General features: G+C 34.6%; 4 protein-coding genes across 4 annotated transcripts; 3 read left to right on the forward strand and 1 right to left on the reverse strand.

Moving 5' to 3' along the window:
• Positions 1-2,401: 2,401 nt before the first annotated feature.
• N7478_003855 (uncharacterized protein) lies at positions 2,402-2,686 on the forward strand (the record flags this gene model as incomplete). The annotated part of the gene is made up of 1 exon (XM_056920069.1): positions 2,402-2,686. One exon carries the CDS (start codon positions 2,402-2,404, stop codon positions 2,684-2,686), a length of 285 nt encoding a protein of 94 aa, XP_056783227.1.
• A 2,615-nt stretch (positions 2,687-5,301) lies between these two features.
• N7478_003856 (MoeA C-terminal domain IV) lies at positions 5,302-6,762 on the reverse strand (the record flags this gene model as incomplete). The annotated part of the gene is made up of 1 exon (XM_056920070.1): positions 5,302-6,762. One exon carries the CDS (start codon positions 6,760-6,762, stop codon positions 5,302-5,304), a length of 1,461 nt encoding a protein of 486 aa, XP_056783228.1.
• A 721-nt stretch (positions 6,763-7,483) lies between these two features.
• Positions 7,484-8,362, forward strand: N7478_003857 (short-chain dehydrogenase; the record flags this gene model as incomplete). Its single annotated transcript, XM_056920071.1, has 1 exon — positions 7,484-8,362. The coding sequence occupies one exon, from the start codon at positions 7,484-7,486 to the stop codon at positions 8,360-8,362; it is 879 nt and encodes a 292-aa protein (XP_056783229.1).
• Positions 8,363-14,951: 6,589 nt separating this feature from the next.
• Positions 14,952-18,183, forward strand: N7478_003858 (TPR-like protein; the record flags this gene model as incomplete). Its single annotated transcript, XM_056920072.1, has 2 exons — positions 14,952-15,259; positions 15,312-18,183. The coding sequence occupies 2 exons, from the start codon at positions 14,952-14,954 to the stop codon at positions 18,181-18,183; spliced, it is 3,180 nt and encodes a 1,059-aa protein (XP_056783230.1).
• Positions 18,184-20,983: the final 2,800 nt, after the last annotated feature.

Consider the following 20,983-nt stretch of genomic DNA (forward strand, 5'->3'; position numbering starts at 1 on the left):
TGGTAGATTATGATGTGAGTCAATGCAACTACCACCTGCCTTACCTGCCCTCGTGGTGGGGACTTGGGGCCGGCACAGCAGGTGTCAGGGGGCAATGCAACGGATAGCACATCAGAACAAGTGGGTGTTCACTCCATCTCTGCTCCATGATTCGTGTATATAGACTGAAGAGCCATGAACAAATATTTGCGAAAGGAAAATTGAGTGCATGCATTTTCGTTGGCTGGATTGGGGTGTTTTGACAACCAATGAATCATTGCTGGAGAAGAAATAGTCAAATCAACCTTGAATGCATAAAGCTGCGATAGCTAATAATTTCCCGCTTGAATGGGGAACTATAATCATTACTGTCCTTTCGAAATTGAGAACCTAAGAGCCATATCTTGACAACCGAAGGTCTAGATCATGGGAATACCCGCGCGGCGCAGATATCAATGCCCCAGATCGAAATGCGTAGGTCAATAAAGCTCGGTATAATGGCGCAGTTGGTGATAGTGAGAATAAACTCAGCAGGGCTGCATTGTGACAAGGCACTCTGACCAGTAATTAGTCTAGGCGAGGCGGAGAATGAGCTCATAGAAGGCGCAACGAGAGCTCATTGTTGTGGTAGAAAGACGGGCACAGCTTCAATAGTGGAATCCCTTTCGAATGGAGCGATCGAATGGAGAAGGGTATCAAGGATTTAAAGAAAACTTCAAGAATCACTCTGGGCCTATAGATTAATTTCTAGGGCTGCGACGACTGGCACAGAATGACTGTGCTCATTGAGTGGCGCAGTAGCGCTCATATGGGTCACCCTTTCATGAGGCTCTCCCCCCTGGCGCCCCGGGAGATCGACTCCGGGCGTGTGATACGTCGAGGCTCCGGGCGGCAAAGCACAGCGATAATCCACAGGCTTCCCACCCCTCGTCACAGCAATTTTGGCGCTGTTGGTTTGTGCGGTGGGAAATCAGAAAAGGGAAAAAAGAGGAAATTGAACAAAGGAAATTGGAAAAGTCGAAAGTGATTAAGTTGTGAGTGCAGGAGAAGTATACCACGTGATGGATGGTTGTTCTTTCCCCTGCCAGCTAAGTACAAGGGATGACCTCCTAGGCTCTAGTGTCCAGTTGGCACCTCCTATCTCTTTCTCCAATCGAACTACTAATGCTGCGCGACCTTGTCAGAATTCAACTACTATGTCTATGAGGGGAAATGAAAAGAGCGGTCTTGAATCGACTACTGTTCCCCCTTAACTCAGCCGGAAACACCTTCCCCACACACTCCGCACAGCTCAGACAAAAAACAGCCTTGGGGGATCGGGAGAGTTACCGACTCGTTTAAAAGGATCTCCCTCAGAAGCCATGATGTCATTTACGGTCCCTTTTCTGCAAAAAGGAAAGGTTCGCGTCCTGCAAAGAGCCCGGAAAACTACGCGGACTCAACTGTGCATGCGAGCGCACAGCGGGAAAAGAAATACAAGAGTCGGAGATAATCGGGGCTCCGACCATGGTCAATGAAACATGCGACTATGCAAGATGTCTCCGCACTGATTTCGCGTGCTGCATACGAGTGTGGACAGGCTAATAGCCTGTGAAAGCCCATTACCTTCCCACGCTGGCTACTTGGCCCCTCATCCTGGCTGCGGATCTTCCGAGGTTCTTTCCAAGCTTTGACTTTCGGCTCGTCACGGGAGACAGAGTACTGTGCCTGAAATTGCACAGAAAAGGAAAAAAAAGTGGGAAAAACGTGCACATGAATTGCGCAATTAGCGATTAGCAATCCCAAGAAGGAAATCTCGCTGACGGCTGATTTGCCAAGAAGATGCATTTTTGCCATGGCTCTGAGAATGACTACCAAGTCACCCCCTAACCGGGCCAGTGTGACCTAAATACCAAAGCCAAGAGGGGCGATGTTCGAAGAATTGGAAAGATGAGAGCAGAAGGGGGTGATAGTCGTCCAATAGTGACGTCTTGGCCTTTGACCCCCCCTTTTTTTGCTTTTTTGTAATGATTTTCATTTTGCAGAGGGCCAAGACATGTGAGATTGCCTATTGTTTAGGATTGTCGATTATGGGTAATCGCGGGGGAAGGGGACTTGGTTTGTTGGTTTGCGTGACTATCGGGTATCCACTCCCCCCGGCTGAGTTGTGCTGGATCGACGCGCCTTCGGGCACATCATCATACACCGGTATGCCCCTCATTCTCCAAGGTCCACGGTGGAAAAAAAAAATCCCAAGATATAAAGTCCGCCGACTCTACCCGTCTGTTGATTTAATTCTCATTCAACCCAACTTGCTCTTCCCCTAAAAAAGTCCAGCATATCTTCATTCCTTCTAAAATCGCACTATCTACCTCCGTCTACTACCAAAACTACCAATTTACTACTTTAACATATCAAAACTTACCAAAAGTTCATTACCAAAATGTACACCATCGCCCCCCCTCACCGTTTCCTCGTTCTCTCTGCCACCAGCTCGGCTCCCTACAACCCTGCCAACAAGTTCCTGGTTTTGTCTCCTACCGAGTCTGGCCCTGATGAGCAGGCCGTGGCTGAGTCTACCTCTTCTGAGGGCTCTAACCCAGCCCCCAAGTCTCACCGATCAGACAGCTCTTCCTCTGTCTCCTCCAACGAGGAGCAATTGAACGATGGCCTGCTGCCAAGTGGTTTCCTATACCTTGGTGCCACTTCCCGCCGTTACTCTCGATAAATCAGCTCGCACTTCGTTGATTTATCCGTGCTCTTTATGAACTTGTTTTATCACTTTGCCAGCGACAGATGCATTTTACTATAATGGGTCAAGAGATCTATTCATCCTTCATACATGGTTCACCCCCTCGAATAGTCCAGTCCAGGATCTTGAGGCTGTTGACCAACTGGAAACAATCGGTGGACAATCACCCGGGGTGTTCTAAGGCGCTACCTATCTGATGGAGATATTGGGAACAATTTTTTTTTAACTTTACCTTTTTATTGTTATTTTTCCTTTTCCATTTTGTGAATTGCAGATCCTTCTTCCTATCTTTATGGGTACATATAGTATGAAGTCATCTAGCCAAATTGACAATCCAACATAACCTTTTTTGAACATATCTTATCTTTCATCATTAAAGTTACACAACAGGGGCCACATGTCTGACATACCCTTCCTTTTTATTACAATGCCCAGACAATAATCAAGCCCAAATGCGAGGGATAAGCCGCTCCGAATACCTGCCAAGTCGCGCCACGGTGATGCGACGGTGATCCGCCAAGACTACTGTTTGATATACCCGTCTTGGCTCAGTTAGGAACCTCGCCTATCGCGGATCATGTTCCACAGCCCAGGCAAGTAGACCGACCCATGAAGATCCCCAGATCCCTTTTTTTGGTCTTATCTCGAAAATTGCCACAATCCTGCCAAGTCTTCACCATGGTAATCTGACATGCAGCGGACCACAGAAAATCCTAGTTTTGTTTCGTTTTGGGGAGGCCTGAACATTCGCTTTCCAGCGGAAATTATTATCCACGTTGACTTCTGTCATATCCAAATTGGCTCTCCGGCTCCAGCGTCCTTGTATTGGACCAACTGTGTTGGTCGTCCCGGTGAGGCTTCCAGTGGATAGTGGATACCTCCCCCAGACCCCTCGATGTGGCCCCCGCATCTCGGTGAAGACCAGGAATGAATGATGTGCAATATGCAGGAATGAATTGTTCATTGATTACGATTTTTGGTCCTTTCTTACTGCATATTTGGGTTTTGTCCAATTATGTTTCGTTATTGCTGTCACATGGTCGATGGGCGTTTTGTTGCCCCCCTATGCTGTACGCTTATCTACAGTCGGGATGTCGGTGTGGCAAGCTGCATATGTGCGATTTATGCTGGTTTCAGGCGTGCGACTGGAGCGGCAAAGCCGTCTCGCAGGCCGGTGGCCATATTGACTGATCCAGAATTTGATCTAACTAGCAGCTTGGATCGAATCCAGAATTTCCCAAATATCCTGAAGAGGGACTTGGACATCTCCCTTATTAGACCTATGCAGACCCATGGGCATACCCATACCGCCCATAACATGGCCATAAGTGAGGTAGTTGATAAGATCATGTGATTTGCATAAAATATAGAGACATAGGCTTTGCTTAGCTGTATGGCTGCTGTATTCAATTGATTTGGAATAATAAGGCTTTTGATATTTCATTATCTTGATTTAGACTAGAATTAATCAATTCAAATGTAATCAATTAATGAGAGGAATAATATACCTAGCTACTCTTCTACTACTAAAAGCAAATAAAAAAACAGATTAATCTGATAAGGTTGACGTCAATAGGTTAGGCAGATAAAGAGTGGCGATATTGGATAGAGTTCTTTCATGAAGTTATACAGAAACTAATCCTTGGAAGTCTCCTACTTCCAAGCATTCATGCAGTTTATATCAACCACGGTTCGTGTGCCTCACGTGAGGGGTCCGGGGCTGGAACCCTCGGTGATTCATTTGCTCCAATATCAACATGCATGTATGCCGTAACATAAAACCATCATTTTTAGTAAGACTATTAGTACCTATATCAAGACTAGTGACTATAGTATTATCTCGATAGAAATCCTTTAGCTTACTATATTGTTTACTATATTATTACTTATCTTGTTAACCCTAAGCTCTAAAGTATAGTCTAGAAGAAGTCTAAGGTCTTTGTTGTTAGCTTCTAAGCTCTATAAAAGAAGTTCTTTGACTCTATCTCTAAGATTCGTAGCTATAGTCTAACTCTAGGTCTATAGCTATCTTTATTTGCCGCTTGTAAGGTAGGTGATATTATTATTGCTGCTTGTAAGTATAGCATACTTATTATTACTGCTGGCGATAGCTATCTTTGTTTTGTTCCTACTCTGACTATTATTGAGGACTAGATTAAGTCTGGTCTTAGTATCTTAGAAAAATCCCTAGAGTTAGTACTAAGCTCCTAAAAAGGGAGAATTGGCTATGTCCGGTCCAATTAATTTGGCCTATGATATACCTTACATCTGTTTGATATACTATTTTATTAATTTGTAGTTTCGGAGTGTATATCTTTTCTTATTTTCTTTTGAGCTTTCAGCCGATATATCCCCTGAAAAGAATTGAGTGCTATAGAATAGGATATATCAAGATCAAAAGTCTTCTAAGTGTTTAGACTCCGAGTAGAGTCTGAATGAATGTCGAATGATGAACATAAACAAGCTAAATGGGTTACTAACCCAAGCAACATTTCTGCTAACAATTACAAGTATAGTGACATTGATTGTTTCCAGATAAATACCATTAATACCTGTACGCCTGCGGAAACTATCGCAAACCTTGTAAAGGCCTAGCAGATAAGTCGCGTGTCCGAGCCATGAATAGGACCCATCAGCAGCGCCTCCACAATTTCACCCTTGATTCCAACTCCTCGCCCCACACGGAGTATAATTAACGCATTCGCGTCATTCCTCTTAAGGTCACGACTGCGACGCGATTCCAAAGCCCCAGAACCAATACTAGTCGCATACAACCTAGCATCAGACCGAGAGCCCGTCACAACAGCAAGGTGGTACTCAGTTTGTCTAGGATCAAGAGGAAAGTGATGTGTCAGAACAACGGCCACACGAGGCAGGCCTAGCTGTGTTGTCATCCAGGGCTCAGCAGCGACCGCATGAGCGCTCTCACCAAGGCCACTCATTTTGTTCAATGAAGGCAAGACGAAGATGTTTAGAGCTACTAATGCAGATGCTGGGTCGCTTGGGAGCGAGAATATGGGTCTCGAGACATTTTCAGTAGCAGGAATGGGTATTGTCGCGAACATGGTATGGCTGCTGGGTTTGATGGCAACACGATTGAAGTGAATGGCACCGCCCAGTGTGCTCTCAATAGTGGACTTGAGGTCTAGTTCGATTGATTGGCCATTGGTGATCAGTATAATATCCACGTTTGCATGCAATGCATGATATAGCCATTCATCTGACGTGCCGTGAACAGTGCCGAGATCCACGATCTCAACGCCCCATGAAGCCAACCCCGACAAGACAGATAAATGACTGGCCTCGCACATTTGCATATTGAGATCCACGAGGTTTTCGGATCTTCTCAGGATACCGACTCGAGGCTTCTTGAATATTTTGACAGTCGAGACACCCGCCAAAGCAAGTAAGCTGATTGCCCCGCTGACCGGCGATAGAGTATCACCACAAGCAAACAGTCGTGAGTGCAGAGGAATGTGGCTGCCGGGCTCGCGCACACTTTTGCCTATCGTAATGTCATTGGTAATGATTCCAACACTTTCTCCCCCACGTTCGTCAAGTATTGTATCTTCCATACTGACCACGGCATTGGCATTTCGAGGAAGAGGAGCACCAGTAGTAATTCTAACAGCTGTGTCTGACCGTAGTACCCCAGAGTATTCGTCGATCTTTGAACTCAGGGCTAGGGTTTTAGGAAAAACACAACGTGTGGATTCGTCTTGCTCCACGACTATTGCGTAGCCATCGATAGCACTAACGTGAGACGATGGGATCATTCTGGAGGCATGAACATCGTTGGCAATAACTGATCCAATGATAGATGTGGTCACTGAGCTATCGACTGCAATAGGCTCCGGGGATTGGTTGATGATAATGCGGAGTGCTTCATCTACTGAAAGCGTGACTTGAGGTGAGAACCTCGGGTCACTATGAGGCTGACTTGTTCGATACTGGGTTTGAAAGAAGTGCTGGATGGCGGCGACACCCGCGTTTCTCTCTAGCTTTTTCTCGCTAGCCTTTGTATAAAGTGAAGTTGCACCTTTGTTAGACATCATGGAATGTAATGTCAGTCGGATGTATCAACGATGCTGGGACGTATATTCTCGATGTGAAGTTGACAGAATAGTATTGGCGTTGCCCTTAAAACGTTGAACTTGAACTTGAAGAGACATGTCGAATCATTGATTTATGAATTGCCACTTCTTCCGATAGATTATGGTTCATGATGCTTGTATCTACAAAGTTCTGATGCCGTAAATCACCTGGGTATGGAATGAAACGGTTGAAGTGGTCTCGAAGCGATCGGGTCAGTAAGCGAGCTGTGAGCAACCCAATGGATTTATGAATTAGTATTCATCTTAATGTTTCTTGCACTGAAACAAGTAAAAGTTTAGTCCATCGTCGGAGCCGCCATTTCTCCAAGTCAGTTACTTGCCAAGATGGCCAAGACTGTGGGGCGTGGGCTCGATGCGAGGGGCCATCAGACTTTTTCGCCAATCACAAGCCAATCACCCCACACATCGAGCTCGCTTCGAAGCAGTTGAATCAAGTGGAGGATTCTGTTCGTCGTTTATCTGCAGATTTTGCCATGAGAAGATGTAGTCGGACCAGTCTGGGGCAGAGTGGGCAGTGGGGTTGTACCATGGCGATGGAGCTCTGTGTACCGTTTAGCAGGTCAGACTATGACAGACTTAAATCAGTCTATTTTTCCTTTTTTTGGTGTTAATCCTCATTATCCTCATTCACTCTTGTATCGAAAACACATTCTACACCATGCCTCCCAGTCTGCTCGACAACCCAGCCATCAATGGCAGCAATGCAACAAGCCAGACAACTTCAAATACATCACCTGCCTTCCTTGATACCCAACCAGGCCCAGACTATAACTGGAAAATTACACTCGAGGGCAAAGTGATTGCCATTACCGGTGCCAACAGGGGTATTGGTCTAGCTCTAGCAGAAGTCTGTCTAGCCAACGATGCAGCCGCCATTTTCAGTCTGGACGTATTCGAGCCCGGCGAAGAATTCGCCGCCTTACAAAAAGCAAATCCGAAAAAATTGCATTACGTGCACTGCGATGTCACTTCTGAAGAGAGTGTAAGCTCTGCAATAGACGCTGTGATTGCTGCACAAGGCGCTATTCATGGCTTTATCGCCAATGCAGGCATGACCAAGCATCAGCCAGCATTCGACTTTACGCGCGCCCAGCTGGACCAACTGTTCAATCTAAACGTATTCGGCGCTTACTTTTGTGCAACTACTGTTGCTCGTCGGTTCATTGATCTAGGTATCAAAGGGTCTATTGTCTTCACTGCTTCTATGACATCTTATCGACCCAATCGTGCGGCGCCTTCGGCTCCATATGGAGCTACGAAGGGTGCAGTGCGGAATATGACACATACCTTGGCTATGGAATGGGCTAAACATGGTATTCGTGTGAATTCAATTTCCCCCGGCTTTATCAAGACTGCTATGACTTATTTTGTGGATCAAGCTCCGGACTGGGATCTCAAGATGCAGTACTATGGTGGTATGCCTAGACTAGCTGACCCAAAGGAGCTTGGTGGGGCTTATGTATACTTGCTCTCTGATGGTGCCTCATATACTACTGGAATTGATATTCCGGTGGCTGGTATTGTTGGAGCATGGTAAGAGATTGCGCACATTGTAATGTCGGAGGTTACGAGCTATGCATGGTAAATAATATGTGGTAGCTTATATAGATCAATTCGTATAATACAAGAAAATTTGCGTGTATATATGGCACAAACTGTACAGTTCTCTCTTTCAAAACTATCATTGAATATGTTATTTGAGTAGCCCCGGTAGTCATATAGATATGTTTCAATATTAAAGGTTATGCAATGCATACTGAGTACTTATGCAATACATACCAAGTACTTAAGCTCAAGCTCTTTGCGGAGTGATCTTACAGGCCAATTAAGTCTTCGTTAATACGAGTCAAGGAGATTATTATTTTTATTTTACTTATTCTCCCCTTTTTTAACTAAGTAGCCTTATTTAATATAACTTTTCTTTATCTAGTATTAATTTAAAGATAATTTAAGGGGGTTTTAGAGGGTTTTTAGTATTATTAGGATATTATTTTATAAGCTTAGTTTTTCTTAAATAAAACTATTATATCTCTTATATTTTCTAAGTATTCTACTAGTTTCTATTAGTTATATTCTAAAGACTATTTTATTTATTTTATATAGTAATATAGTACTTTATTAAAGACTTTTTTATCTTAAATCTCTTTAACTTCCTATTCTTTTTTATTTTTAAGTTCTAATATTAGTATTTATAAGTTATTATTATTTTAACTATTCTATAGTTTAAAAAGAGAGATAGAGAAAATATTATATAATCTTAAGTATTTTTCTAGTAATATAATATAATAAGCCTAAGTATTAACTTTTATAAGGATATAGAAAGATTTAATTTAATAAAAAAATAGTTTTTTTTCTTTAGCTTTAAAGTAGAGATTCTTTATTAAAAGAAATATAAAGGTTTCTATTTTAAAATCTTTTAGCTTATAGTTTTTATTATAGGATCTCTATTATATTTCTTATATAATTTAAAACTTATTTATAGTTTCTTTATAAATATTTTAGAGATAATTTATTTATTTTTTAATATTAAAGATCTTTTTCTTAAGTATTTTATTAAGAGTTTAGATTTAGAAATTAAGATTATATCTAAGTAATATATAAAAAGAAATCTTATTAATTAATATATTAATAGTATTATTATATATAAATTATATTATTTTAAGAAGTTAAGTCTAGTTTAATTATTCTCTATTAATAAAATATTTAAGATAATCTTCTAAAATCTAGTTAAATCTTTCTATTTATTTATTAGTTTAGAAATAGAATATAATAAAAAACTATAATTTAATCTTAGAATAATAATAAAGTTATAACTAGAATCTATTTATAAAAATAGGTTTTTAATTAAAAATAATTTTTTCTAGATTTCTATATTTAAGTTTAATTTAATTAAAAAAAAGTTTAATAAGATTTTTTATATATATTATTATTAATAAAAAAGAATTAAAAGAATTTTATAAGTTAATAGATAATTATTAAGATTATATTATATTTTCTTTTTTTAAAGATTATAATTAAAAATCTTATAATAAAATCTATATTTAATTTTATAAATAGTCTATAAAATATAAGAAAAGATTAGAGTTCTCTATAGAAATAATATCTAAATACTTTAATTTCTTAATATATTAAATATGTTTTAATATATTTTTATATATTCTTTAATAAATATTCTTAATAGAATTTCTTTTTTAGAAGTTCTTCTATATATATTCTTTTAAAATATTTTATAAGTTATTTATTATAATAAAGTTTAATTAGTATTTATCTTAGATTCTTAGTAATAGAAATATAAAGATATTTTTTATAATATAAAAGTTTTTTAAAGTTAATACTTTAATATTTTCTTTATAAAATATCTTTCTAAATTATATTAATTCTTTTTTAGATTATTTTATTTTTATCTTAAAGTTTTTTAATTAATAATTTTAGTTCTTTTAGAGATTTATCTATAAATAGATCTTTATTTATAGTTATAATAACTACTATTTAAAGAAATATAAATTAAAAATAACTTAAAACCTTATAATATAATATATTATAATCTTAACTTAAGAAAAACTTAATTATATTATAGTTTTAATTTAGGAAAACTTCTTTATTATTTTTTAGATCTAAATAATTAGTTTTATTAGACTTATTTATAATCTTTTCTAGATTCTTTTAATCTATAAGAATAGTAGTATTATTTTAAACCTAGTTTAACTTTAATTTTAAGTTATTAGTTAAGCTATTTATAATTAAAAAAAAAGATAGTAATAGACTTCTATAGATTAATATAATTATAATTATTAATCCTTATTTCTTTTTATTTTTCTTTCTAAATAATATTATATTAGTAGTAAACTACTATATTTTTATAAATAATTTAGTTATAATTCTTTTATAAATTAATCTTAATATCTTTTTTATAGATAGAGACTTCTTTTTTTTCTAAGATATAGGATAATCTATTTATAAGATTAGTTTTTCTTAAGTAATAATATATTATAAAGTTAAATAAAGTAAAAAAAAAGTACTAACATATTTATTTTCTATTAATCTTAGATTAATCTATAAATAATTTTAGATTATAGTAATTTATTAGAATCTTAATCTAATATTAACTTTCTTTAAGATATTAATATTAGTATTTAAATAAATAAATTATTATAAATAGTTTTTAATCTAGTATTATATAGTTTTATTCTATAAATAAGAATTTTTTTAACTAGAAAATAATAGAATACTATATTTTTAATTATCTAGTTATAAAAAGATTCTATCTATTTTAAAACTTAAAATATTAGTTTTAAACTAAATAGATTTCTCTAGATTAAAATATTATAGAAGAGATATAGTTAAAAAGATATTAATAAGATTCTAAAATACTTTTAATTTATAGTTATTTAGTTTAATATTTCTTAGTTTTTTCTTATTTTTACTTTTTTTAAAAAGCTTTATAAATAGTAATATAATTAAAAAGTAATTTTTAATAAATCTTTAATAGAAGTTATAGAATCCTAGGAAGACTTAAATCTCTCTATAGAATATAGACTATTTCTATTTTTAAATAGCTTAAACCTATTCTAAATTTATAAAAATATTATTTTAACTAATAATAAAACTAAAGAATTTAATTTATTTCTTATAGAATTAATATTTAAAGACTTTTATAAATAGTTATATTTCTTTTAATCTTTTAAGTATAAGATAAAGATATTCTATATATTCTTTATAGATCCTAGAGAAGATAAGAATATTATTAAAATATATAATATAAATAATATTAAAAAGGCTATAAAGTATAATATAGATATAATTTTAAAATATTATAGATATATTAATAAAACTAAATAGTATAACTATATATTTAAAATAGCTATATTTTATATAAAAAGCTATCTTCTATTCTTCTTTTTCTTAAATATAAATTTAATAATATATATCTTATATATTAATTTTATTAAGGAATTAAATCCTAAAAAGATAATTAAGAATCTCTAAAATAAAGAGTAGAGAGTACTAATTTTTAACTAAAATCTTATTTAGATCTTAATAATTAATATAGAGCTATAGCTCTTTATTCTTTTTAAGTATAAATAAGATAAGTATATTAGCTAGACTCTTTAATAGTCTAATTTAACTATTTATTAAGTTTTTATTAAGATACTTCTATAACTCTATAAGTTCTATCTATAAGAGGAAGTAGATTAGACTATATAGAGATAATATATCTTCTTTAAGTTTAATTAAATAGTTAGTCTCTTTTTATAGTAGTATAATTTTAAAGTTTTATACTTTAAATATATCTTAGAATACTAATAATTTAAAAGAGATTTAATCTTAACTTATTATTAATTTATTTTCTTCTTCTTCTAAAGAAAGCTAGACTTCTTCTAGAGTTTTAATAATTATAAAGATATAGACTTAGTTCTTATATACTTTTATAAACTAGTAAGACTTTAACTATTTTATTATTTCTCTTTTATATTTAAACTATTATTATTTCTACTATAAGATTAATATAATTTATATTTCTTAGATAATTATATTTAATAATAGTACTAGTAATTCTAATAGATAAGAATCTTTATTAACTATAATATAAAGATATAAAAATATTTACTTAGTTTTTAAGAGTTATATATAGTAATTAAAATAATCTATATACTATAGATAGAGATATTTTATTAATCTATTATTTCTAGAATAGGAATATTATATTTAGCTTAATTAAAATAATATTTCTAAATAAATTTATAATTAATAAGATCTATCTCTATATAGATATTAATATTTATATATATCTTAATATTATTTTAGATATAAATTAGAATATAGAGATAAATAACTATTCTTATTTAAAACTAGAAATTAGAATTTATAGAAGTTAATTTAATCCTAGTATTTTTCTTAAGTTTTTTAATTAAGTATTATAATAGTAATATTAAGATTTTAAATAAGCTTTTTAGATCTTTATCTTTAGGATTTATAATAATAGATAATATTTATTTATTTAATAATTTAGTTTACTATAATTAAAATAATTATTTAAAAGGATTTTAGTAAATAGATTAAATAAATTAAATAGATTAGTCTTTTTAATAAATATATTATTTAGATTATTCTTATTCTAAAAGAGAAATAATTAAGATTTATCTCTAAAATAAAAGAGATTTAAATATAACTTAGAGTTATTATAATTTAAGTTAAATCTAGAATTATAAAGATTTTTTAAATATAGATTTCTAAGATTCTTTTAGTCTTATTCTATATTATTAAACTAATTTAGAAATAAATTATTAGATTATAGATATTTTAAGTTTAAATTTAAATTATTAATAAATAGATTATATTTATATATCTTTATTTTTATAAATTTCTAAGTACTCTATACTTTTTCTATTTATTATATTTAAGTCTTAAAAGAAATCTTTATATATTAATAAATATATAATATTAATTATAGTTATAGTTTTAATATATAGTAATATATTTACTTATTCTAAAAGATCTAAAGAAGATAATATTCTAGATCTATAAAATAATAATAAAAGATCTTTAGTTCTTTATTAGTTTATTAGTAATAATACTTTATTTTATTACTAACTTCTTTAATAAAGATATTTTTATTATATATTAAGATAAGAATCTATTCTTTAAAGTATTCCTAGTTATTAAAATAATAATTATTATTATTTTTAAGATATCTCTTCTCTATAATCTAATTATTTTTATAATTAGAGTTAAGATATTTAACTTTTATAAAGATCTTTATCTTTTTATTCTTATAGATCCTAGGATTATCTTAAAAAATATATTTAAACTATAAGAGCTAATTTACTTATTCTTAAAGATTAAATAATTTCTTAAACTTATTAATCTTAAAATCCTCTATTTTCTTATATATTTTAATCTTAGTTTCTCTATAAGCTATAAATAGATTATCTAAAAAAGCCCTAATATTAATTCTAGAGACTTAAATAAAGAGCTCTTTAAGATAAATATAAATTATAAAGAACTCTTCTAGATATTCTAGTTTATATCTCTTCTCTTCTAAGATATTTATAGTAATACTTCTAAGTCTATTAATACTTTTAGTTATAAGACTACTAATAATTTCTTTAATCTAGGACTAATTTAACCTTAGGTTATCTAATAATAAAAGAGAAAGATATAGTAAACTTAGATTAAGTACTATTATAAAAGGATATAGGGTTTTAGTATATAAAAAGTATTATTATTAATCCTTAGGTAGTTAAGAGAGAAGAATTAGAATTATAATAATTACTAAGTTATTAGGCTAGAGACCTATAACTAGATAAAGATATTAAATAGTAGAGATTAAATAGAATAGTTAATATATAGAACTGATTCTTATAGGATAAGAATCGTAGCTATTATTTATATATTTTAATATTAGTAGAGCTTACTAGGGCTTAGGGTAGTTATATATTAGTAGATGTATTGTAGTAGATTTGTCCGCGGAGCGGCTATAAATCGTACCCGAATCGTACCCGAAGGGATTTAGGAATCCCGTGACATTATTAATATATAGTTGACCTATATAGGTTCTACATCCAATAGGTTGACGATTTAGCAGTACCTCTCTAAGAATAGCAAACAGCTGCACGATGAGAAGTACAAATTTGGGAAGGTGAGCCGAGAGCGAATCGTGACCTATATTGATATTTCTGTCTGCCCGTGGGCTTACCATTGGCGTTACCCAGCCGTGTTTCACTCTACTGTAAGGCGCAGGGATCCTATGGCTGTTGTATGTTTTTGCTTTGTTTTTCTTGCTAAGTTTCTCCCCTTTCTAGGAGATATTTTACTAGTCCTAAGATACGCTTGACACATTCCACCGCTTTTATCTGACTGCTTTGAATACCACTATCCTCTACCCAAATATCCTGCCCGTCTGAAGCGCTGACGCGCCCCGCCCCTCGATATCACATGCTGATACCTTCCAAGCCACTTCATTTTTGTGGTCATGGGAGTAGATCAATTCTGCAATGTGACCGGCCAATGACAGGAATCAGAGCGGGTCGCAAGTGATCTTCGTCTTCCCTCTTCCACCCCGCACTCGTACTGCGAAACTCTTTCCACTCAACAATTCTCTTTACGTGGAATCTCGATTATACATGATGGACTCACCGATATCTTTCAATGGCTCAAACTATGGTTTACAAATCGCGCAAAACAATGGACAGACCACCTGGAATGCACATTTTCACTTGTCCCCAGGTAAAGTCACCTTCAATGTTGATTGTCGGATAATTCACATCTCTGATAACGTGAAACAAGCCCCAGAAGAGCGACCACAGCCTTGTGTCATGATTCCATTCGGGCGCGATCCTGACTTTGTGGACCCGGGATCCCTTGTAGACAGGGTGCATGCACTTAGCTCCAAGCCCTCGGCGAGACTGGCCCTAGTTGGTTTCGGCGGAGTTGGGTAAATATAAGCCACGTCAGTGATAGTTTCAGTGTTCTTAACAAGGTTTCAGCAAATCCGAGATTGCCATCGAATACGCATACTGGATCCGAGAGCAGTCGCCTGGGACTTGGGTTTTCTGGATTCACGCGACTGACATTGTGCGATACGAAGAGGGACTGCGTGACATCGCAGAGCGCGTCAAAATTCCACACCATCAAGACCCAACTGCCAATATATTTCAGCTTGTTGGTAGTTGGCTCCAGGGCCAAATAGCAGAACCATGGCTTCTAATCCTTGACAATATTGATGATGATGAATATCTCTATCAGCCAGCGTTCGCAAGTCCCATTTCAGCTGGTAGTCATGAACGGATTGAAGTAATCAGCCATCAAAGGGCCGACTTTGATAAGTCGCCGCTGGATTATTTACCAAGAGTGCCGCATGGGTCTATCATATTAACGACCCGTAGCAAGCAGGTTGCAACGAATCTTGTCAATGAATGCGATATTATAACAATCGAGCCATCAGAGACCCATGCACTTGCTTTGCTTGAAAGAAAACTCAAAATCGATGCCGCCACGGATGTTTTGAGTTTAAAAAGACTTGCTCGCGAACTTGACTGCATAGCACTTGCTATTGTACAAGCAGCAACTTTCATCGCACGTCACTCCCCTCGATCTTCTGTGCAAAAGTATCTTGAAATGTTTCAAGAGAGCAACCAAGCAAGAGCAAGCCTTTTGAAGCGCCAGACAAGACTGCTGCATCGCGATCAGAGAGTCGATAATTCCATTATTATTACACTGCAATTATCCTTCGAATTAATCAGGAAGGAGAACCCACAAGCCATGGATATCCTTTCTTTCATGAGCTTTTTCCATCCGCAATCGATCCCAGACTATATACTGCATACATCATTTCATGATGATGATGATGAGGCTAAGAGTGATGTTGACAAGAATTATACGCCATTTGGACCCTCTTATCAGGAAGATAAAAACATTGATCAGATTTTGGAAGACAAGGGTAGTAGTGCCGACCGAAAAGCCACATTCAAATTTTCTGGATTGGATTTTGAAGATAGCATTGCCATACTTAAAGACTACTCACTCATTTCCATCGATCCTGAGACGCTGAGCTTCGCGATGCATGGTCTTGTGCAACTTTCTATCCAGGATTGGCTTGACATACAAGGAAAACATACCTATTGGAAAGAGAATTTCATTCGCGTTCTCTATCTAAAATTTCCAAAATTCACCAACATGGAAAACATCGCAAGATCCAGATCTTTGTTCCCACACATTCAGTCGGCAATGTTACATGGTCCAGTCTCAAATCATCGAATAAGATGGGCCAGACTGATTCGTCATGCCACTGATTTTGTGCTCTCCTGTGAAAGACCACACGAAGCCAAGCGCTTGGCCGTTATGTCACGGAGGGAAACCGAAAATATTCTTGGGTGGGAACATCCAGAGACAATCACTGCCTCCCTCTTCGAAGTGAAAGCTTTGATGAAATGCGAAGAATTTGAACATGCGGAGGGGAAATGCCTTCAAACAATCGAAGCATGTAAAAGTTTTCATCTGGAGACGGGCTACACGGTCTATCTTACGTTTCGCAAGATTCTCGCTGAGGTACTTCATCGACAAGGATCTCATCGTTGGGCTGAATCTGAATCTGAATACAAAGAGCTATTGGCAATTTGGGAGCAGAGGAATCCGAGCAATGAACATGCGATTACCTATACCAAGGCAGGTCTAGCCGAACTATATCGAGATATGGATTGTCTTGACAAAGCGGAGACCATACTTCGACAATTGGTAGACTCACGCAGATACTGTCGAACAGATCGTCGTCAAGACCTGAGTCGCCACATGGAGAGCTTGGCATCCCTGTATAAACAACAAGGTCGTCATGAAGAAGCCATCACGCTTTCGGCAGAGGTGCTTGAACTTCAGGCCGCTGCATTTGGCCGAGAGCATCCGCGAACACTTTCGAGTATGAGAAGCTTTGCAAGCGCACTGGAAGGTCAAAGTCGAATTTCGGAAGCGACGGAATTCATGCGGGAGGCTTTTGACAAGCAAAAGATGATTTTTGGACTAGACCACGTGGAAACAACGCACACAGCATATCTACTGATCGACTTATTCGTTGCAAACGAAGAGCTAGAGGCCGCAGGTTGTCTAGCCGAAAGCTTGATCAGCGTTCTTGACCCAGATGCCTATTCTGCGGACGCCTTTTCAGCAAAGCTAGTGGATATATATCTAGCAGAAGGCCGGGCAGAGAAAGCTCTAGAGATTCTCACGAACTCACTGGCAAGAAAAAGACATCTTCATGAGGAAGAGCATGATGAGGTGCTTAGTGCTCAGGTTAATTTGGCGTTATGGCACGAGAAGCAAGGTCACCTTCGTAAGGCTGAGCATCTCTACCAACATGTGCATCAGATTCGCCAGCGAACTCTTGGCAGCGAAGACCCAAACACACTTGAAAGTCTTCAATGCCTTGTAGATCTTTATTTGATGCATGATGGCCTAGTTAACTCTGAGTCACTGTGGTCGATGCTCAATCAACTTTGCAAGTCAAGAGAAGCATTGTTTGGGAAAGAGGACCCTCGGACTCTTCTGAACTTGTACGCACTATCACTAGAGTTCAATGCACAGGAGAAACCATTCGATGCCGCTGTCCTGCAACAAGAAATTCTCCAGATATGCCTGAAATCTGAGAGCGACTTTGAAGTGCTACCAGATCTACTTGAAGCATTGGCAGACAGCTGGGAAGAACTCGGCTGTGAGGAGAATGCTGCAGACCTGAGAGGACAACTCGAGATCATATCTGAAAACACGTCCTCCGGGGGACTTGCTACGCGTCTCAATTCCTCCAAAGCGTTGTTAGAGCGTTTAGAGAAGTTCTCACTGACTGCTCAATCTTTCGGGGGCTTGGACTGAACCTGAAAAGAATGTCGGATTAAGCAAGAGCATCTAAATAGATTTTTTCTCCCCCGCCCCCTTTAGACCTCTCCAGAAATTTACTTGTGATGGGAAACGAAGCTGGAGGGAAACGGACATGGGAGATGGAAGAAACGGAGAGCTGGGTCTGGCTGATCTACTCGAAACCAAAACGAGTTTTATACAAAGAGATCTGGGAAGCACCAAATGGGATAAGCCTCATAATCATTCAAGCTTTCTTCCAGTGTTGGAGATTGTCGTTCTTGCCCTTCCCGCGCTTGTATTTCTACATCTCCATCAAATCCTTAAAACTAATATGGGGATACCCATTTTTAGGGTAGGAAAACGTTCACTAGGGGGCAGTGTTATACACTATAGTAGTTGCGAAGCTTTTAATCCGTGATGATATACTACAAGTAATATCAGAGGGTTATGATGCTTTACTATTATTGGCTATCCCGAGCGGGCCCCTATCCCCCTTGGGGGGGGCAGAATTTTCTGTCTAACCAATCAGATGAAAGAGATATCACCAACCTCGGTTGTAAGTTTTTACCGCCTACCTAATTTAGAAGGGAGAATTTAACCGCCTGGCAAAGGGGGGGGGATTCAAATGGGGGTGCTTCGCTTCGCTTCGCAATAATATATAGAAATCAATACCTCTAGCTCCAAACTACCTCTTAGTAGTAAGCACAATTCATTATTAAGGCAGGGAATCTTAAATACGAATTATATTATTACGAGCTGGTCCTGCTGTACAGTGAGTAGATATAGTCCTTTGGTCTATATATACCTTAAGTATATTCCGTAGTTATACTATTATCTTAAAGCCTTATATAGGCTTAGATCTATAAGAGTACTTAAAAAGGGACGTATAGAAGGAGGACTTTTAATAGTTTATCAGAGATAAACTATTAATTAGATTTAAGTTATATTTAAAGAAGTTAGATCAAATTATAACTAGGATAATAATAAGGGTAAACTAAGTTATAAACTATATTATAGAAAGTAGTAATCTAAGTATAATAATAAAATTAAATACAAAGAACTAAATATATAAGAGTAATAATTATATTATAGTTACTAAGTTGTTAGGCTAGAGACCTATGACTAGATAAGGATATTAGATAGTAGAGATTAAATAGAATAGTTAATATATAGAACTGATTCTTATAGGATAAGAATCGTAGCTATTATTTATATATTTTAATATTATTAAAACTTACTAGGGCTTAGGGTAGTTATATATTAGTAGGTATATTATAGTAGATTTACTTATAGAGTAATTATAAATTATATCTAAATTATATCTAAAGGGATTTAGGAATCCTATACTAATTTATTCTTCTTTTTTAATAATAGTTAACTTAACTATCTATATAACTTATATTTATTTAGATAATTTATATCTAGTAGTATTATATTAAATAAAGACTTTAGGACTAATACTATCTTAGGTATCTTTATATATAGATATAAATAAAGTAATATAGATTCTTTAATATCTTTAAGATAAGAGCTTCTCTCTTATCTTTTTAACTTTTATCTTTTCTTTTTTTTTTAGCTCTTAATTCTTAACTCTCTATCTTCTTACTCTCTACTTTTATCTTATTTCTTTTTAATATATCTAAGATTACTACTTCTAGTATTTTTAGTAATCCTTCTTACTATAGTAGTTATTATATAACTAGAGATAAAGATTAGGCTAAAGGTAAAGATAATAAAGATAATAGAGATAATAGAAGTATTATAGAGAGTATTATTAATATTTCTATTAGCTTATATTCTCTTTATAATTAAATTACTTATCCTTCCTTTATATTTTATATTAGATATATTACTAAGATAACTCTTTATCCTTCTAAGAATACTATTCCTAAGATTAAATATAACTAGGACTATATAAACTTAATTACTTATATTTTATATAAGAAATATAGTAAGAATTACTTTTAGATAAGGTTCTTCTCTAAGTTATATTTAATTTAGTACTAATTTATCTTAAATATCTTATAGAATTTATAATAATTTATATTAGTTTTAGTTAATTCTTAATTAGATATATAAAGTTTAAAATAGTAATACTACTATAGTAGTTATTAATAGTACTATATCTATCTAGAATAAAGAAAATAAAGCTATAGCTATAAAAGAATCTACTTATCTCCTAATATCTTTTTAAAAGATAATCTTTATTTATCTTTCTAATTATAAGCTTTATTTTGATTTATAGAATATAGACTAAGCTATTAGAGTATATACTATATTTATTATTAAATAATAGAAAGAGTTAAATATTAAGGTTAGTTTATCTTTTACTTAGTCTTCTTATTATTTTAATAGTCTTTTATATCTATAGATTAGTAATATTAGTTTTACTTTCTAGTAAAATAGTATTTAATCCTTTTTTATAGAGATTATAATAGGATATTAGTATAATATAATTTTAATTAGGATTACTTTAACTCTAGTTATAATAGTAATAGTTATTAATATTAAGATATTTATAACTTAGTATAGAATTCTATAGTAGTTTATTATTTTTTATCTTACTTATTCTTCCTTTTTTTAATTAAGTAACCTTATCTAATATATCTTTTCTTTATTTAATATTAATTTAAAGATAGTTTAAGGGATTTTTAGTATTATTAGGATATTATTTTATAAGCTTAGTTTTTCTTAAATAAAGCTATTATATCTTTTATATTTTCTAAGTATTCTACTAGTTTCTATTAGTTATATTCTAAAGATTATTCTATTTATTTTATATAGTAATTTAATACTCTATTAAAGATTTTTTTAT

The sequence above is a fragment of the Penicillium angulare genome (genome assembly GCF_028827245.1).
Source record: "Penicillium angulare strain IBT 27051 chromosome Unknown utg000003l_segment0_segment0, whole genome shotgun sequence".
In the NCBI taxonomy this organism is placed as follows: domain Eukaryota; kingdom Fungi; phylum Ascomycota; class Eurotiomycetes; order Eurotiales; family Aspergillaceae; genus Penicillium; species Penicillium angulare.